Source organism: Talpa occidentalis, unplaced genomic scaffold (assembly GCF_014898055.3).
Source record: "Talpa occidentalis isolate TD23 unplaced genomic scaffold, MPIMG_talOcc4v2.1 talOcc4.17, whole genome shotgun sequence".
NCBI classification, from domain to species: Eukaryota; Metazoa; Chordata; class Mammalia; order Eulipotyphla; family Talpidae; genus Talpa; species Talpa occidentalis.
In genome coordinates, this window is record NW_023601754.1 from 43,388,328 (window position 1) to 43,404,728 (window position 16,401).

A 16,401-nucleotide genomic window follows, 5' to 3' on the forward strand; every position below is an offset into this window, starting at 1 on the left:
TGCATGACTGTGGCTAATCTTACGCAGAAGCGTGTGCTGGGGTGTTACAGGCCCGGTGTTGCCTGTATCTGTGGATACCTCTGCCTTTCCTCTGGACACGTGGCACTTGTTGCAGGTTGTGTTGAGAAGTGACGCACTTTGTGGTGCTGTGTTGGAGTATCTACGCTGTTGTGTTTGTGAGGCCCCAAATGGAGTCTTGGGGGCCTGGTAGGCTGGGAGGGGGCGGTGAGTGGCATTTAGCTATGGTATGTCAGTCTTACTATTTGCACATAACCCGTGGTGTGCAGTTGCATGTGGGCATGGGACCCAGGACCCTGTGCCCTCCCTCCCTGGGGGGTGCTGTGCGCCCTGGAAAGTCATCTTTTGGGGTGAGTCTGTGTGTATTGTCAATCCTCCTAGGAGCCTCAGTGCTGGCGTCACTGTGCACCCTGATGTGCGTCAGTGTGTATTTCTCCGTGGGCTGGGTGATTGGGGGTGGCTGAGGGTGTGCCCCTAAATGTTATGTGTCTGCAGGTGTCTGGCTATCATTCCACCAGGTGTGTGATGTGCGGTGTCTGGGGCACTGTAAGTGCCGTATTTACCTCAGCTGGTTGTATGTGGCCCTGGGGCATCTCAGGGTCTGTGCACCTCAGGTGTGTGTTTGTGGAGCACTTGATATATGTTGTGTTTGTGTGTCTGTGCTGTGCATCCCTGCCCCAGAACTCCCTGGGTGGCACCTGGCTGCTTGTGCCATTTTGACGGCAGTGTTGGTGCCTGTGTGTGTGTGTGTGGACATTGGGGTGGCCTCGCTGAGTGCCGGCGTGTGTCACACCATGTGTGTGGTGTCGGGTGTGGCTGTGGGTTTGGGAGCTTGTCGGGAGTTGTGAGTCACTTGGTGGAGGTTGTGTTGTGTGCCCGTGTGTGTGTGTGGGGGGGGGGCTCCGTCTCCCGCCAGGCAGTGTGTAAGGGTGCATCACCCCGAGGCGCGTGGTGTCTGGGTGTGGCTGAGGGGAGGTGTGTATTACACAGCACAGACCGTTGTGTGTGACAAAGCCCATTGTGTGTCAGCATGTGTGTTGTTATCCACGTGGATGCACGCCTCTTCCTCGATCTGCCCCAAGACACACCCCAGCCCCTCCTTAGTCTGAGAGGGGGGTGGGGAGCCTCCCCTCTGCCCAGGGGCCTCCCCAGCCCTTCCCCGCCCTCCCCAGCCGTCACCACCCCCAGAGGGCACAGGCTCTGCTGTGCCTCAAAGCCAGAGCCCCAGAGTCAGCACAGCAGGCCTCCGACCTGCAAGCCACAGTGGCTGCCCTTTGCGTCCTGCGAGGTGGGGGACCCTGGGCCGGAAGCTGGCTGAGCCCCAAGACCCCGGGGGCCATGGGCGGGGAGCTGGTGTCTGGCCTGGGGGCCCTGCGGAGGAGAAAACGCCTGCTGGAGGAGGAGAAGTGGCTGGCCGGCTGGGCACTGGTGCTGGCGGGAATTGGCATCGGGCTCATGGTACTGCATGCGGAGATGCTGTGGTTCGGGGGGTGCTCGGTGAGTGAAGCCCTTACTCTGGCCATGGCGGGCTGGGGGCCTAGACTCCTGGGCCTGAGGGAGGAGGGGCTGGGGACTGGACTCCTGGGTCTGAGGAAGGAGGGGCTGGGGGCTGGACTCCTGGGTCTGAGGAAGGAGGGGCTGGAGGATGGACTCCTGGGTCTGAGGGAGGAGGGGCTGGAGGATGGACTCCTGGGTCTGAGGGAGGAGGGGCTGGAGGGGCTGGAGTCCTGGGGCTTCGGGAGGTAGCTGTTGGGGGTTCTATCTGCAAAAGAAAGGGAGCAGAGTCTATAGTGTCTCAGTCTGTAATTAGAAACTATAGGTACTGGGGCTCCTGGAGGTCGGGGGTGGCTGATCTGCTCCCATAAACAGATTAGGGGAGAGGTAACCTCAGATGAAGTGAAGGTAGGAAGAAAAACTAGTCTTCCAGTAGGCGGCCTCTCCTTGGGCCTTATCTAAACTGTAAAGTTTACTCAGTGCCTCAGCAGGGAAGGGCAGAGACTAGAAGAAACAGGCTGTGGGTGGGAAATGGAAACTCACCCCTTCACTCCCCCAACCCCATCATTAATAAGTTCTCAATTACCCCAGAATTCACATGGTGGGTAACAGTGAAGTAGGTTTATAGGAGCTGGGATGCCTGAGCGGGCTGGGGGCCCTAGACTCCTGGGTCTGAAGGGGAAGAAGACTTGGATGCCTTTGGGGGGAGGCTTTGGGGGTGAGAAGAGCTGACTTTGAGGGCTGTGAGTGGGGTGGCAAAGGACAGGTGGGGCCTGGACAGGTCTGAGCAGGCTCCTGTCACACTGTGATGGGGGCAGATGGAGAGCGCAGGTCTAAATCGGTGGCTTGAGAACTGAAAGGAATTGCTCAACAGGAAAGGAGGGGCTGGAGAACTGTTGGGGTGAGGGCTGTAGAACTGGGCTGGGGGGCAGGGGTTCCAGGGTTTGGTTGGAAGGGTTTCTGGGGGAATCAGGCTAGGACTGAGGTGGGGGAGGCAGCTGAAGGGATGAGTAGCCTGGTGGAGGGTCAGGGAAGGTCAGCTTCCTCTGGCCAGGAGGCTGAGACCAGGGCAGCGGGCACTGAGGGGGTGGAGCTGCCCAAGGCCATGCCAACAGGAAGCATGGCCGGAGCCTCCTTGCCCGCTCCCACGCTCCAGCACCCTGCCCAGCAGGGGAGGTAGGACCTGGGGACCTGGGCAGAGGGGGAGGGACAAGAGGGTCTTTCCGACCCCATGTCTATCCCCCACCCCCCCAGCTTTTCATCTTTCATTTCTTCCTTCCCTCTCCTGCCTGCCCAGCTGCAGCAGTTGGGTCCTGGGGAAGTAACAACAGTTTTCTCTGCCTCAGTTTCCTCATGTGTAAATAGGGATGGGGGTTCAAATGCATGACCCTAGGGGTCCTCCTGAGGCCCCTTTGTGTGATGCCCCCCCTCCTCCATCTCAATCAATGAATCTTATGCAGCGGGGACCCCAGATACCTGTTCCCCAGGGGGAGGCACTAGAAGAGAGGCAGGTGCCAATCCCAAGGAGTACAGGGCAAGAAGATGGAAATTTAGTGGGGGCGGGTGGAGGATGGAGGAAGGTGCAGAGAGACAGAGACTAAGAGAGACAGAGATAGAGAGACAAAGGCTCAGTACAGGGAGAAGAGGCCATGGAGAAATGGGTCGGGAATTTGGGGGAAGAATAGGAATGTAGAGAGGACCCCCAGAAAATGCAGTGTGGGGAGTGGGATTGTGGCACTTGGGACAAGTTACTGAAAAAGGGACCAAGAACTCTAGAAGAATGGGGGAGGGTGCAGGACAACAGCACCATTGTTTAGGAGGGGGGCAGGCCCCCTGGGGCAGGAAACTGGCCCTCTTCCCCTGCACAGAGGTGGGCCCCTGGCCAGGGGAGCTGGCAGCCAACTGAGGAGAAACAGGTGCTGAGCTTAGAGTGGGAGGCCAGGTGGCCCCGCCCCTCCCTACCTTCGGACCCCCACCTCAACCTTTTCTGGAGAATGCAGCCGTCCTAGCCCCCGCCAAATCCTTCCCTCCAGAATTCTACATTCCTCCAGGGTATTGCCACACAAAGAGAGGGAAAAAAAAATCAAACTCCGTGGTTTGTGGAGGCCACGTGTTTCCATGTGCTTCCGGCCAGATCTGCCCTGGGCTGGGAGCCAGGAGAGAGGGCAGAAGGTCGGGGGGGTTGGGGGAGCCATAGACTGCAGGACTGGAGGGGGCGTTTCTTAGAGCTGGGACAGGGGTATCAGAGACTTGCCCCCCTCCAGATGAGAGCAGGGGAGTGAAAATGTTTAGGTTCCCCCAATCTCTTTTGGGGTGGGAGGCCTGAAAATTTCACTCTTTAGCAAGGGAAGGGAAAGAGGCATTGAGAAGGAATATGAGTTTCATGGTCTCCCCTCAGCTGTGTGAGTCCCAGCAGTGTTAGAGGGCAGCCCCGATATTGAACGGGTTGCCTGGCTGTGGGTCCTCACCCGCGCGCTTACAAGGGACTTATGAATACTCCACTGCAGGCACACACAAAAGGTTAATACGAGGTTTATTTACAAGGGAAAAGGAAATAAGGAAAATGGACAACTCAGGGAGAAAATAGGGAAATAAAGTCTTTAATGTGTCCTACCCGATCCGCCGACCTGGAAACCCAAAAAGCACTCTCCCAGCTGGCCGGACGCTGCGAGCTGGCGGGGAGCCAAAATGGGGGACCCCTCCAAAGCCCACATGTCTGGCTTTATACCAACCCGGCTGCTGAACCCCACCCTCAGGTCCCAGCCACCTTCCCTTTGGTGGTGATGGGATTTGGAGTTCCCAGTGTCTTTGGCTTTGGCCTGGGGTGGGGGTGGAGTCCACAAAGCCTGTATGGAATTAGCTTTAGGACATCCTGTTCCCCCTAACGGCAGGAGGATGGACACAGGCACCTGGGAAGGTCTCGACAGAAGGAAAAGGGCACTTTCTCTGGAAACCAAATAATGGTTTTAAGACTTTTTCAGAACTGAGACATCAGGAGGAAGTGGGGGGTGTGCATTGTAGGGGAAGGGGAGAAGGGAGCTAGGGAGTTGGAAGTTGAGAAGGGATGGCAGTTTGGGAGGAAGGTAGAGGGATGGATGGGTGGAGACCTAGGATCTCACACCCCTTTTTTTTTTCTTTTCCTCCTAACAGTGGGCGGTCTACTTACTCCTGGTTAAATGCTTGATCAGCATTTCTACATTTTTGCTCCTTTGCTTTATCTTGGCCTTTCATGCCAAAGAGGTCCAGGTAAGGCAGGCCCCACTCCACCCCTTTCTCGCTCCCCACAGCCCTCACCGCTTGTCAGCTCATACTTTCCACCCTCTTCCTCCTCCTGGGCTGAGTAATGAGGCTCCTCCATCCTGACACGCATCCACACCCTCACTCACTGGGGTGGAATGAACCGTGTGCAGACAGAGCTCTGGCATAGCACTGCTCTTCGTCCAACTGCAGACCTGTCTCCTTTGGCACACCCCTGGATGCCGGGAGTTCCTGCCCCAGGCCTCTGTCCATTCTGCCCGCAGGCAGCCTCACTCCAGTGAGCCTCACAGATCCATGTCCTACCTCCCTCAGTTCCCACCTATTCTAGCCCAAAGCAAGCCAAGATCCAGCTAAGCTCTCCACCTTTGTGACAATTCCCCCCAACCCACCTCCAGCCCCAGCCCCAGGAACCTGTACCTCTGTCTCAAATCCCTTCCCCCTCCCAAGATTCATTCATTAGGACACTCAAATCTCCATCCTCTCATCCAGTTCCTGCACCTCCCCAGATCTGTGGGCCTCCGCCACATCCTTCCATCCTTTGCATATAAAATAGGGGTTACTGGCCACTTGTGGTAATGCCCACTCATGCTCAGTCAAAAGGACATCAGTCAGTAACAGTCCTTGGGGCAGTTAAGTGGCCTGGGTTTGTAGCTCAGCTGTGTCACTGCACCTGAGAAGGTTGGCCTCAGTTTCTACATTTATAAAATGGGGACAACACTGTTAGGGTCACTGAGTCACAAAAGGTAAAGGGGCTGGAGGAGATCCCGCGCACCTTCATAGTTAGCTAATGCCCATCACCCACCCATCTACCTAGTACCCCTCCCCACAAACAGAAAAGTGGGGATTTGTGTTTATCTCCTTCACTGGTATCTTTAACTTATAGAACAATGTGGGGCATACAGTAGGTGCTTAATAAATGTTCCTGGACTGGAAGTGGGCTGAAACTGGAGTATGGGAGGGGAGAAGTTGGAGAGATACTTCCTCGGCTCCTGCCTCCACCCTCCCGGCCCAGATATCGCCACCCTCCTGGCCTGCCGACGAGGCGCGCCCCTCTTATCTCCAGGCACAGGAGGCTGGTAGCGACGCCCCGACCTTCGTGTGATCCCCCCTCTCCTGTCGGTTTCCTCCCTGCAGCTGTTCATGACGGACAACGGGCTCCGGGACTGGCGCGTGGCGCTGACGGGCAGGCAGGTGGCGCAGATCTTGCTGGAGCTGGCGGTGTGCGGGCTGCACCCAGCCCCGGTCCAGGGCCCGCCTTGCGCTCCGAGTCTGAGGGCGCAGCTCGCTTCCCAGCAATCCTGGCCGGGCTTCCTGGACCAGGGGGAGGCGCTGCTGTCGCTGGCCATGCTGCTGCGCCTCTACCTGGTGCCCCGGGCCGTGCTCCTGCGCAGCGGGGTCCTGCTCAACGCGTCCTACCGCAGCATCGGTGCGCTCAACCAGGTCCGCTTCCGCCACTGGTTCGTGGCCAAGCTGTACATGAACACGCACCCCGGTCGTCTACTGCTCTGCCTCACGCTTGGTCTCTGGCTCACCACTGCCTGGGTGCTATCCGTAGCAGAGAGGTAAGGGCCGAGGTGGGGGTGTGTGTGTAAGTACCTGGAGCGAGGGTCCCTCTGTAAGTTGGTGTCGGTTGGGAACCCCTGGGGCCAAGTAGTTGAGCAAGGTCATGCTTTCTACCCCTCTTCTCCTGGAGATCTGCCCACACTCTAATGCGCTGGGGTGGAAGGAACCGATAGGTCAACCCTGGTCCCGAGACACACACAGACCCTAAGAAACCCTGGGCTCGATTCGATCCCCCTTCCTCAAGTTTCCAGAGATCTGTTCAGTCTCCAAACCCAGGGGTGTACCTGGCCAGAGGTTGTACTTGCCTGGGAGGAAGGGGACACCTCTTCAGAATGAGTTCAGAGGCACTGGCCATGCCCGTGGTGACCCTGGGATGGGGTGACTGGGAGCTGCTCCAACCCCTTGTCATCCCCTATAGTGAATCGGTCCCTAATTCCAGGCTGCCGGGTGGACACTGAGCTGACTCTGGGTCTGTTCCCATTCAGGCTCCAAGTCTCTCTCTCACAGATAAAAGAAATTGGGGTAATCTTAGCCAGTGTTTCTCAAAGTGTGATTCCAGGTTCAGTGGCATCACTGGGAACTTGTTGCAAACCCAAAGTCTCAGGATCCACCCAGACCTACTGAACCCCAAACTCTGGGGGATGGGGCCCAGCCATCTGTTTTAACAGGTGATGCTGGTGCTCACTCAAGTTGAAGACCCTCTCTTGGGACAACTGGCAAAGGGTTCTTGAGGGCAGGTAGAGAATGAGATGTGGCCTTGGAGCTCTCCTTTTTGAGCGTCCGTTTCCGCCTCTGTACAAGGAATGTTAAATTCCGCCATCTTTGAAGTGGCCTTGGCAATTCCAATCTTTTGTGATTTCAAACTCCTACATCTGGCAGGACCTCAGTTTTCCCAACTGAGAAATCAGTCAGGACCAGGATCAGGATTAATGATTTGTCCACCATGTTTCCCATCTAAAAAATGGGAGAATGCAGAGCAGTCAAATTTCAAAATCCCAAGCAGGATAGAGGACTGGATAAGGACCATGTGGTATGACCACACTATTCAGCCAGAAGACAAGATGTCGCTATCTACAGCAAAATGGAAGGAGTTTGAAAAATATTTTTAAAATGGAAGGAGTTCAGGGGAATCATGTATAGAGAGCAAGTTAGAATAACAGAGAGTAATCTTGGACATTTGCCTAGCGGACGATTTGACAAAGCAAAACACTAATAAAAGCTAGTGGACACTCATAAACAAGAGAGGTTTCTGAGGTTAACAGGGAGAAAGGCGTGTAAGAGATGGTGGTGTGTGTGGTGGGGAGATGCAATTCTTTGAAATGAAGACATTCAATCAATGCTCTCTGCCCTAGCCTCTTGGCTGGTAGAAAGTTCATTTTACATTTGATGAATATGGGCTCATTTCTCTGATGAGGTTGAGATGGGGTGTCATTGAAAACTGAACAGAAAACCCTTTACGAGTTTGCGGAGAGGAATTAATGTGCCTGTCTTTATAAAAGGAGAAGAGAAAGAGAAGAGAAACCAGCAAGCAAACAATTCCAAATGCTTTGGAACTGGCCAGCTCCAGGTTCAGATCCCACAGCCTAGAGGGGCTCAGCCTCTTGCCCAGGTCACACAGAGACAGGAAGCCGGGCAGTACTTGAAAATCCAGAACACGTTGGCTTTTATCCTGAGTGGTCTGGGGACTGTGAGGGTGTGTTTGGAAGGAGGGCATCAAACATGATGGGCACCCCTGGGACAGGGTTTCCGAACTAATGCACTTCCTCCACAGGCAGGCTGTTAATGCCACCGGGCACCTTACAGACACGCTGTGGCTGATTCCCATCACCTTCCTGACCATTGGCTATGGGGATGTGGTGCCGGGCACCATGTGGGGCAAGATTGTCTGCCTCTGTACTGGAGTTATGGTGAGTGCAGCCCCTCATAGCACCCGCCCCCCCATCTCAAACTGCTTATCCCCTGGGCACCAGGAAACCATGGAGCCAGCACAGGCAATCGGGGGCACCCCAAGAAACACCCAACCCCACTCCCTTTTTTTTTTTTTTTTTTTTATTTATTTTTTTTTAAGAGACGGGGTCTCGCTATGTTGCCCAGGCTGGAGTGCAGTGGCTATTCACAGGCGCGATCCCACTACTGATCAGCACGGGAGTTTTGACCTGCTCCGTTTCCGACCTGGGCCGGTTCACCCCTCCTTAGGCAACCTGGTGGTCCCCCGCTCCCGGGAGGTCACCATATTGATGCCGAACTTAGTGCGGACACCCGATCGGCATAGCGCACTGCAGCCCAGAACTCCTGGGCTCAAGCGATCCTCCAGCCTCAGCCTCCCGAGTAGCTGGGACCACAGGCGCGCGCCACCACGCCCGGCCCCACTCCCTTTTAATACTCAGAAATTTATTCCCCAAGTCCTTGCTGTCTCTGGAACCCAGAACACCAGCCCTCATCCTCCTCAGGACACAGGCCCCTGACTTGCCCACTCCCTGTTTCCTTCCAGAATCCAGGAATCCAGACTTAAAAATCCCATCCAAGCTCAGGCATCCTATCCCTCCCCTACCCCTAGCCTTTAGTTTACTCTCATAAGCCATCTAGGATTCAGGCACGTGGTTCCCAGCTCCTCCAGATCCAGGAATTGAATATCTCAGCCTGCTTCAGGCCACAGAATCTAGTCATCCAGAGCATGAAAGTGGGGCCACACTACCTGGCACAAACCTTGCTTCTGCCACGTCCTAGCTGGGAGCAAGTCATATAATCTCTGGAGGGCTCAGTTTCCTCATCTATAAAATGGGATGCTAATACTAGTATATGCCCAAGGGGTTCCTCATGGATGGAATAAACCCTCCAAACAGTGCCCTGCACATAGGAAACGTTCAGTAAATGATGTGGGGGTGGGGCTGTTATTGTAAACGGTCTCAGGCATCTGGCCCCCCTCCCTCAACTCCTCTGCCCCAGGGATGAGTCAGAGGCTTCCCCAGCCCCAGTCTCCTTCACAGTCCGCCTCCTCCTGTATCCAGACATCCATCCCCTTTCCTTCATATACCAGGCATCTCCCCCCACCAGCTCCTATCCCTCTCACCTAGCACCCAGTGCTTTGGCCTTCTCCTACACATGAGATACCTTTACCACCAAGAACACAAGTTGGCAGCCCTCGGCCCTGATGTTGTCCCAAAAAGCCCAGGTTGAATCCCTAAGCCCTGTGGGTCTATAGGTAACATGTGGGGTGGCAGGGAAATATGACCTCCACACACACAGGTGAGCCTTTGGGCCTGGGAAAGAGGAGCAGAGATTCAGCCAGGCAACAATCCCATAGGACAGGACCCTCAGGGCTGCCCGACCTCCTCCCTCACTTGACAGAGCAGGGAACTGAGCAATGAGGCCACTTGCTTTGGAGACACAGTGTACTCCTGGCCCAGAGGTGCCCTGGCGCGATGGAGTGGCAACAGCCAACTTGTACTGCGCACATGGCCTGTGCCACACGGCGCACACGGCCTGTGTCACATGTGCGCACACGGCCTGTGGGCTCCCAACGCTTCTGGGTGTTGATTCCTGGACTCCAGCGTGATTTTGTGAAGGCACCCCCAGCTTGCAGATAAGAAGTGGGCCAGAGCTGAGAGATTAAGTGAACTGCTCAAAGCTGGGCTTGGAACACCAACCATCCTGGAGGTCCAGGAGGGAGATGACAGGGTCAGAGTTAGGCAGAGGCTGAGGGAGGAGGGTGAGGGACACCCTCGTGACCTGGTGGCTGACCAGGTGTGAGAGATGAGGAGGATGGGGTCTCACAGGAGCCAGAGGTGTTTCCCTCACCCAGACCAGCCCTGTTTCCTCCTCACGTCATACCCGTTAAGAAAGAGGACATTCTGATGGTGTAAATGCTTGGCACACATGCTTTCTCATCCAAGTTTGGCCACTTTGAGCCCTGAAGTCCTGGTTTCCTCTGGGGCCTGTCTGCTTGTCTGTCAACCAGAGGTGGCCGTGCCTACCTCCCAGGGCAGTTGGGAAGGTTCAAGGAGAGAGTTGGTGGCACAGGGCGGGCCCATGGAGTCCCACAGCCCCTATGTCACGGTGCCTGCTGTGCCCACAGGGTGTCTGCTGCACAGCCCTGCTGGTGGCCGTGGTGGCCCGGAAGCTGGAGTTTAATAAGGCAGAGAAGCACGTGCACAACTTCATGATGGACATCCAGTATGCCAAAGAGGTGAGGCAGACACATAGCAGCCAGAAAACCCCTCTCCGGGCCCAGGAGTCCAATCCCCAGCCCCTGCTCCCTCAGACCCAAGAGCCCAGGCCCCCAGCCTCCTCCTCCCTCAGACCCGGGAGTTCATCCCCCAGCCCTCTCTTCCCACAGCCCTGGGGGTCTCTCTCCTTGACACAGTGCCACCCACCTACAGATGAAGGAGTCTGCTGCCCGAGTGCTGCAAGAGGCCTGGATGTTCTACAAACACACACGTAGGAAGGACTCTGGAGCTGCCCGCAGGCACCAGCGCAAGCTGCTGGCCGCCATCAGCACGTGAGTGCCTCCATGCTTGTTCCTGTGCCCAAGTCTCCTCCCTGTGCATTGTGCGCACGTGCATTCACGAGCGTGCCCAGGGTGTGCCAACACCCAGAACACCACGTGTGGTCTCATGAACGGACATCTGCCTGGATCTCTCAGTGGTGACTTCTTTTGCACGTCTGTCAGTGGGCCTGGACACCTGAGTCTCTGCCTGGGAGGTGGGCTCAAGGGTACAGTCATTGCCTCCCACCTCCCAGCTCTCCGGCAACTTTTCCTCACTGTACTATGCCTATGTGGGGCTCTCAGCCCACCCCCGAGCTAGGGCCATATCTGGGATCAGGCTTGTAGGAGGACTGACCTTCTACTCTCTTCCCACAGGTTCCGCCAGGTGCGGTTAAAACACCGAAAGCTCCGGGAACAAGTGAACTCCATGGTGGACATCTCTAAGGTATTGGGCTCTCAGGGCAGGGGTCTGGAAGAAGAGGGCAGTGGGGATCCCTGGTAGGGAAACTGGCCCTGGCACAGGGAGCAGTGGCAGGGGCCTGCGGAGTCTCTGGTTGAATGAATGATGCAATGCAAAGTTTCTAGAACTCAAGGAAGGCAGAGATCCCTTTCTCTGCTTCAAAAAGTAGTGCAAAGAGCCCCACTATTTGCTTTTAAATTAGTTTTATTGTTGAGTTATTTACCTGTGGACAGATAAAATTCCAACGACGACTCTTACTCAATAAAACCAAAGCAAATTTACAGACCCAGTTCAAATATCATCAAGAAAGCACATGACAACACCGCCGGGGAGCCAGGTGATACCGTCCCGGGCCAGCTGCGTCCCTGCGGTGACTGTGCAGAGGACGCCCAGGCCCGCAGGACCTCGAGCTGGGAACTCAGCTGCCCACCTCCTCGTGCTGGGACCTCTCATTTCCACCAGAGCTCAGGGACAGTGACATCATGTCCCCTTGGCTTGGCTCACGGCACCTGCTACTTATCCAGTGGCCTTTGCTTTTCCTCATTAGTCCGTGACAATTCAAACAGGGGCCCTTGGCACCAGCGGCAGGGTAAACGCAGTCCCCAGAAACAGCATGGCAGGCAGTCTGCTGGAAAGGCAGGGTGTCCTTTCCTGAGATTACCGGGTCGGAAAGACAGAATTCAAGAATTCTCAGAGAAACCTCAGGACCCGCATACCCAGGAGGACGCAGAGCTGTGAATCCCAGTTTGAGAAGGTGGCGGAAGGGCCGGTGAACTCTCAAGTCAGACCTTTGTCCATTCCCTGGATCTCCAGCAGCATCTACTCTGATCTGGGTGGATTCTAGGTGCTGCCTCAGCCCTGTCACATAAATGCTGTGGGCCTCAGTTTCCTCAGCTGTGAAAATGGAACAGGATGCTCACTGTCAGTAACTTGTAGGAGGATTTTAACTGACCAAGTCGCTGGGCTGCTATGGTGCCTTATTTTGAGGATTATCCTGGAGGGCCTGTCAGGACTTAATAAATGTTGGTTCCATTGCCTTAGTCTGTAAGACAGGGAGGGGGGCTCCCCCAGTGCCCTGAAGCCTCCGACCTTCTCTCTCCCCAGATGCACATGATCCTGTGTGACTTGCAGCTGGGGCTGAGCAGCTCACACCGGGCCCTGGAGAAGCGTATTGATGCACTGGCAAGGAAGCTGGACACCCTGACTGAGCTGCTTAGCACTGCCCTGGGGGCGCAGCAGCTTCCAGATCCCAGCCAGGAGGCCACGTAGCTGGTGAGGGGGTTGGGACTTGGGTAGAAAAACATTCTTCAGGAAGGGTGCCTGCGGTCAGCACCCTGTGTACCTGAGAGGGTGGGGGACGCCTGGGGACAAGCCGCCCTTTCTCTTCAGCTTTGGCTATGTGGAAGAAAGGAAGGACTCCAGGTTTGGGGCTGGACTGGCGGTGAAGGGAGGAGATGTTCCTGCTCCCCTGTGCTTACCCACAATACTCTTGGCCTTCTTTCTGCGGGCTTTCTCTTCCTGTCCCTGGACCCACTCACTGGCTTAGTCTAAATGCCCGTCCGAACCCTGCCCAATACACCTACCCTCTTCCTTCCCCCTTCTGTCCACTGGCTTCTGTCTGTCTTCACTTTGGTGTCCTCCTCACCCTCTGGTCCTTGCCTTCCTGTCCCTCATTTTTGTGTCTCCCCAGGACTCATGGAAGAAGAACCAGGATCTCTCCCCAGAACTGAGGTCAAGGACATTCTCCCTGCTACTCCTGACCCAGCTCCATGAACTAAAGTCATCTCAAGTGTGAGAATGGAGGAGGCCCCCTCTTTAGGGATGGGTTGACTCACTGGTGGCTGCTGGAGGGGACCTTGGAGGTCATGGTCCCTTTGAGGCCCTAAATGGGAAAACGGCCACACTACCCCCTATGCCCTCGACACAAACACCCTCACTGTGCTGCTAGAGACAACCTCCAGCTTTCAGCCACAAGTGGAGGCTCTAGGGTCCCAGAAGAGGAGGGGACTGGGGGCCCAGATTCCAGGATTCTGGGCTGCCTCAGTTATCCAGTTACCGCTGGACGGCAGAGCTGACAGAACCAGGCCTCATCTGGGATGAGACAGGAGGTGGCACCCCTTGGCGGGAGAACACTATTTTTCCAGAACTGCAGAGACTCTTGGTGGGGAGGACACGGAGGGGGCACAGCTCACCAGTCTCTGCTCTTATACTTTGTAATAAATATTAAACAATGCCAGAATGTGCTGTGTCTTTCTCAAAATATCAGTACTCCACATCGCCAGGTCATCTAGTTGTGTCTGGACCTCAGTTTCCTCAGCTATAAAACAGGCCTAGCCCTAAGTGCCCATCCAGTGCTCAATAATGTCAGCTTCTTTGCCCCCACCTGAGGCTAAGAGCAAGAGGTTTGGACTCAGACAGATTGTGGTCCAAAGCCTGGCCCTGCCATCCACTGGCTGTGTGACTTTGTACAAGTGGCTTCACCTCTCTGAGCATTTTACCTTGCCTGTAAAAACTGTACCCCCTCCCCACAGAACTGCTGTGAAGGTTGAAATAGGGAGTGGCACAGACAGGCATTTAGGAAGAATTAAGTACTCGAGACACTTAATCATTTTATTACTGCTACTGACTTTCAGACACAATGCATAACTTTACCAGAACCTTCCTTTACCAGAGCCTAGATGACAGCTCACCCATCAGGAGGCTGGCCGGATCCCCACACTGTCCCAAATACCAGCTTCATGTTGCTGGGACTCAGAAAGAAATGGGAAGGGGGCCGGCACTTCTGGAAGTCCTGTGTATACAGAGCTGGGGGTTCCCTTTCTAGAAATTACCACAAACACTCTCACCCCCATCCACCCCATCCTACAGAGAGAAACTGAGGTTTCATAAGGAGTCAGGCTTGGAAGCTCAGATCTCAGACTGCAGGGCCCCGATTCACCTCCAGCCAGTCCCACTGCTGAGTCCTGCCTGTGGTGAGTCAGAGGCTGCGTGCCTTGCCTGGAAGCCAGGTCTTACTTCCCACTGTGGCCTCGTTCCACTTTGAGAAGCTGATTCACTCTCGTTTCCCTCGATTTGTGGGGAAGACCAGGCCACGAGTCATCCACCTCTGCTGAGCTATCTTTGGGCTTCCCTACAAGTTCACAGCCAGTCTCAGGCCCTGGCCCTGATGGCTAAACTGGGGCCTGCGCTACCCACAGCCACGTCTGCCCTTCATCTGGCTGCCAGCCACTGGGGGAGCAAAGGAGACAGGAACTAGATGAGACCTTCAAAGACACTGCCAGCACCCTCCCCCAGCAGGAAGCCCTCCTGCAGTGTTGCAGGATGCCCTGACAATCTCATTCCTCTGGGACCTCTCTTTCTCATGGCTGATCCTATGCCATCTATTCTGGTCTTACCAGAACCTAGATGACAACTCACCCACCAAGAGGTCAGCAGGAACTCACCCCATCCCACATATGCCCATTATATCTGCTAGAACTAAAAAGGAACAGAAAGAGGATGGTCAGCCGGTAAACTCCTTCTCACTCCTCTTTCAGGCCTCAGCTTTGACACCTCCTCCTCCAGGAAGCCCTCTTGGAAGCTACCCAAGTCCTGTGAATCTGTATCACAGACACCACGCTAAGCCTTTTCTACAAATGACCTCACAAAAACTCTACACAAGGACAAGGGGTGACAGCTCATCCTGTTTTACAAATGAGGAAACTGAGGCATAGTGAGATTAAGGAATCTGCCCAAAGTCACAGTCAAGAGTTGAGGGAGCTAGAATTTGACACAGGCAGCCTCGTTCCACACACCCAGCACCCAGCACATTCAGACGCTCAGAGATCATGCCACCCTACTTTCATTTTTGTTCCCTCTTGTGTCTTCAATGTCAAGGACCTCAGAAATAGCACTGAACAAACACCTGTTTGGTGGGGCCTGAAGCACCTCACCTCCACATGTGGGTTTCCGCCAAGACAAGGCAGGAACTGGTTAGAAGGGACTTTTGATGAAGAAACTGAGAGAACACGTGCGAGATCTGCTCTAGATTATCTTGGGTCTGCTCCATTCTCTGCTGTGGGGTGCAGGGCCTGAAACTACTTTTTGGCAGTTTTGCACTTTTTCTGCAGAATCAGCTCTGCCTGAAGGTCTTGAGCCAAGGTCTGCAGGCATCAAGCTCTGTCCTGGGGAAGTGTATCGAGGGGGCTCAGTCTCTCGGGGATTCCAACTACTTCCCTCTCCTGCTTCTGTTCTGCCGACACTCCTATGGGAAGCTAGAGTGGGGGTTTACTAGAGTTAGACTGCCAGTTAGAAGCTGAGGCCCTGGGTCAGGCTCTGGCCTCTCCCTCCCCCTGCCACTTCCAAGCACCCCCACATGATCCCTGAGGACTCTTCTACCATCCAGATCTGATCGGGTCCTTCCTTTGCTCAAAACCCTCCCGGGGCCCCCACTTGCCCTTCAGCCTAAGTCTAACTCCTATTTTTTTTCCATGAGATATATTTTATATACACAATTTTTAATACAGCCTCAAGAATTTCCACAAATGCATTCCCACAGACTAAACTAGACCAAACTGGAAGTTTCCAGGCCCCAGAAAGACTTGAAAGGCACTGCGTGGCCAGCCCTGGTATGGATCTGCTGCTTGTGCTCTGGACAGTGGCTGTAAGGTTTGTCCCTGCTCCTGCTATCTCATTGCTGAAACACATCCTATGTTCATACCCCACAGGACACACCTGGGGGGCTCTTCAGACTCTGCATGCCACCCCCCAACCCTCATCATTGCCTTCCTGGCTGTTTCAGACACTGGCCTCTACCTTTGCAAACAGCCTGTGTTGTATTTGCCCACCTCTCCCCTCAGCCACTTAGAACAAACATGGACAGCAACTGTACAGTGCTTTGGTAAGGCCCATAAGGAAGCTGGCCACAGTTCTGCTCTGAGCTTTCCATTGCACAGAATAGCTGCCAACAGATAAAAAACAGGAGCAGCTTTCTCAGCTTGGAGGGGAAGTCAAAAAGTAAAACTTTCTTTTACCGTGATGAGCTGACTCTTTTTCCATTCAAGTCCACACCGTCAGTCTCTTATACCCTGTCAGCAGCCCCTCTTCTTATCTCCTGAGGACCTGGGTCCACCTTCCCTTGTCC

At 54.9% G+C, this 16,401-nt stretch overlaps 1 protein-coding gene across 2 annotated transcripts; it reads left to right on the top strand.

Annotated features, from left to right (window-relative positions):
* The first annotated feature begins 971 nt into the window (after window positions 1-971).
* On the top strand, window positions 972-13,556 carry KCNN4 (potassium calcium-activated channel subfamily N member 4). Of its 2 annotated transcripts, XM_037516731.2 has the most exons (9): window positions 1,292-1,515; window positions 4,663-4,758; window positions 5,905-6,332; window positions 8,105-8,240; window positions 10,409-10,519; window positions 10,713-10,831; window positions 11,195-11,264; window positions 12,384-12,551; window positions 12,970-13,556. In XM_037516731.2, exons 1-8 carry the CDS (start codon window positions 1,357-1,359, stop codon window positions 12,546-12,548), a joined length of 1,284 nt encoding a protein of 427 aa, XP_037372628.1. In that variant the 5' UTR covers window positions 1,292-1,356; the 3' UTR covers window positions 12,549-12,551; window positions 12,970-13,556. The 2 variants fall into 2 exon arrangements, with proteins under 2 accessions (XP_037372627.1, XP_037372628.1); XM_037516730.2 differs by lacking the exon at window positions 12,970-13,556 and having other exon boundaries at window positions 972-1,515; window positions 12,384-12,552.
* Window positions 13,557-16,401: the final 2,845 nt, after the last annotated feature.

Bases quoted from the DNA above. Each gene is read 5' to 3' on its own strand.
- KCNN4 (XM_037516730.2), top strand. From the start codon at position 1,357: ATGGGCGGGGAGCTGGTGTCTGGCCTGGGGGCCCTGCGGAGGAGAAAA. The intron at 4,759-5,904 runs GTAAGGCAGGCC...TCCTCCCTGCAG, and splicing joins TTCATGCCAAAGAGGTCCAG to CTGTTCATGACGGACAACGG. The intron at 6,333-8,104 runs GTAAGGGCCGAG...CTTCCTCCACAG, and splicing joins GTGCTATCCGTAGCAGAGAG to GCAGGCTGTTAATGCCACCG.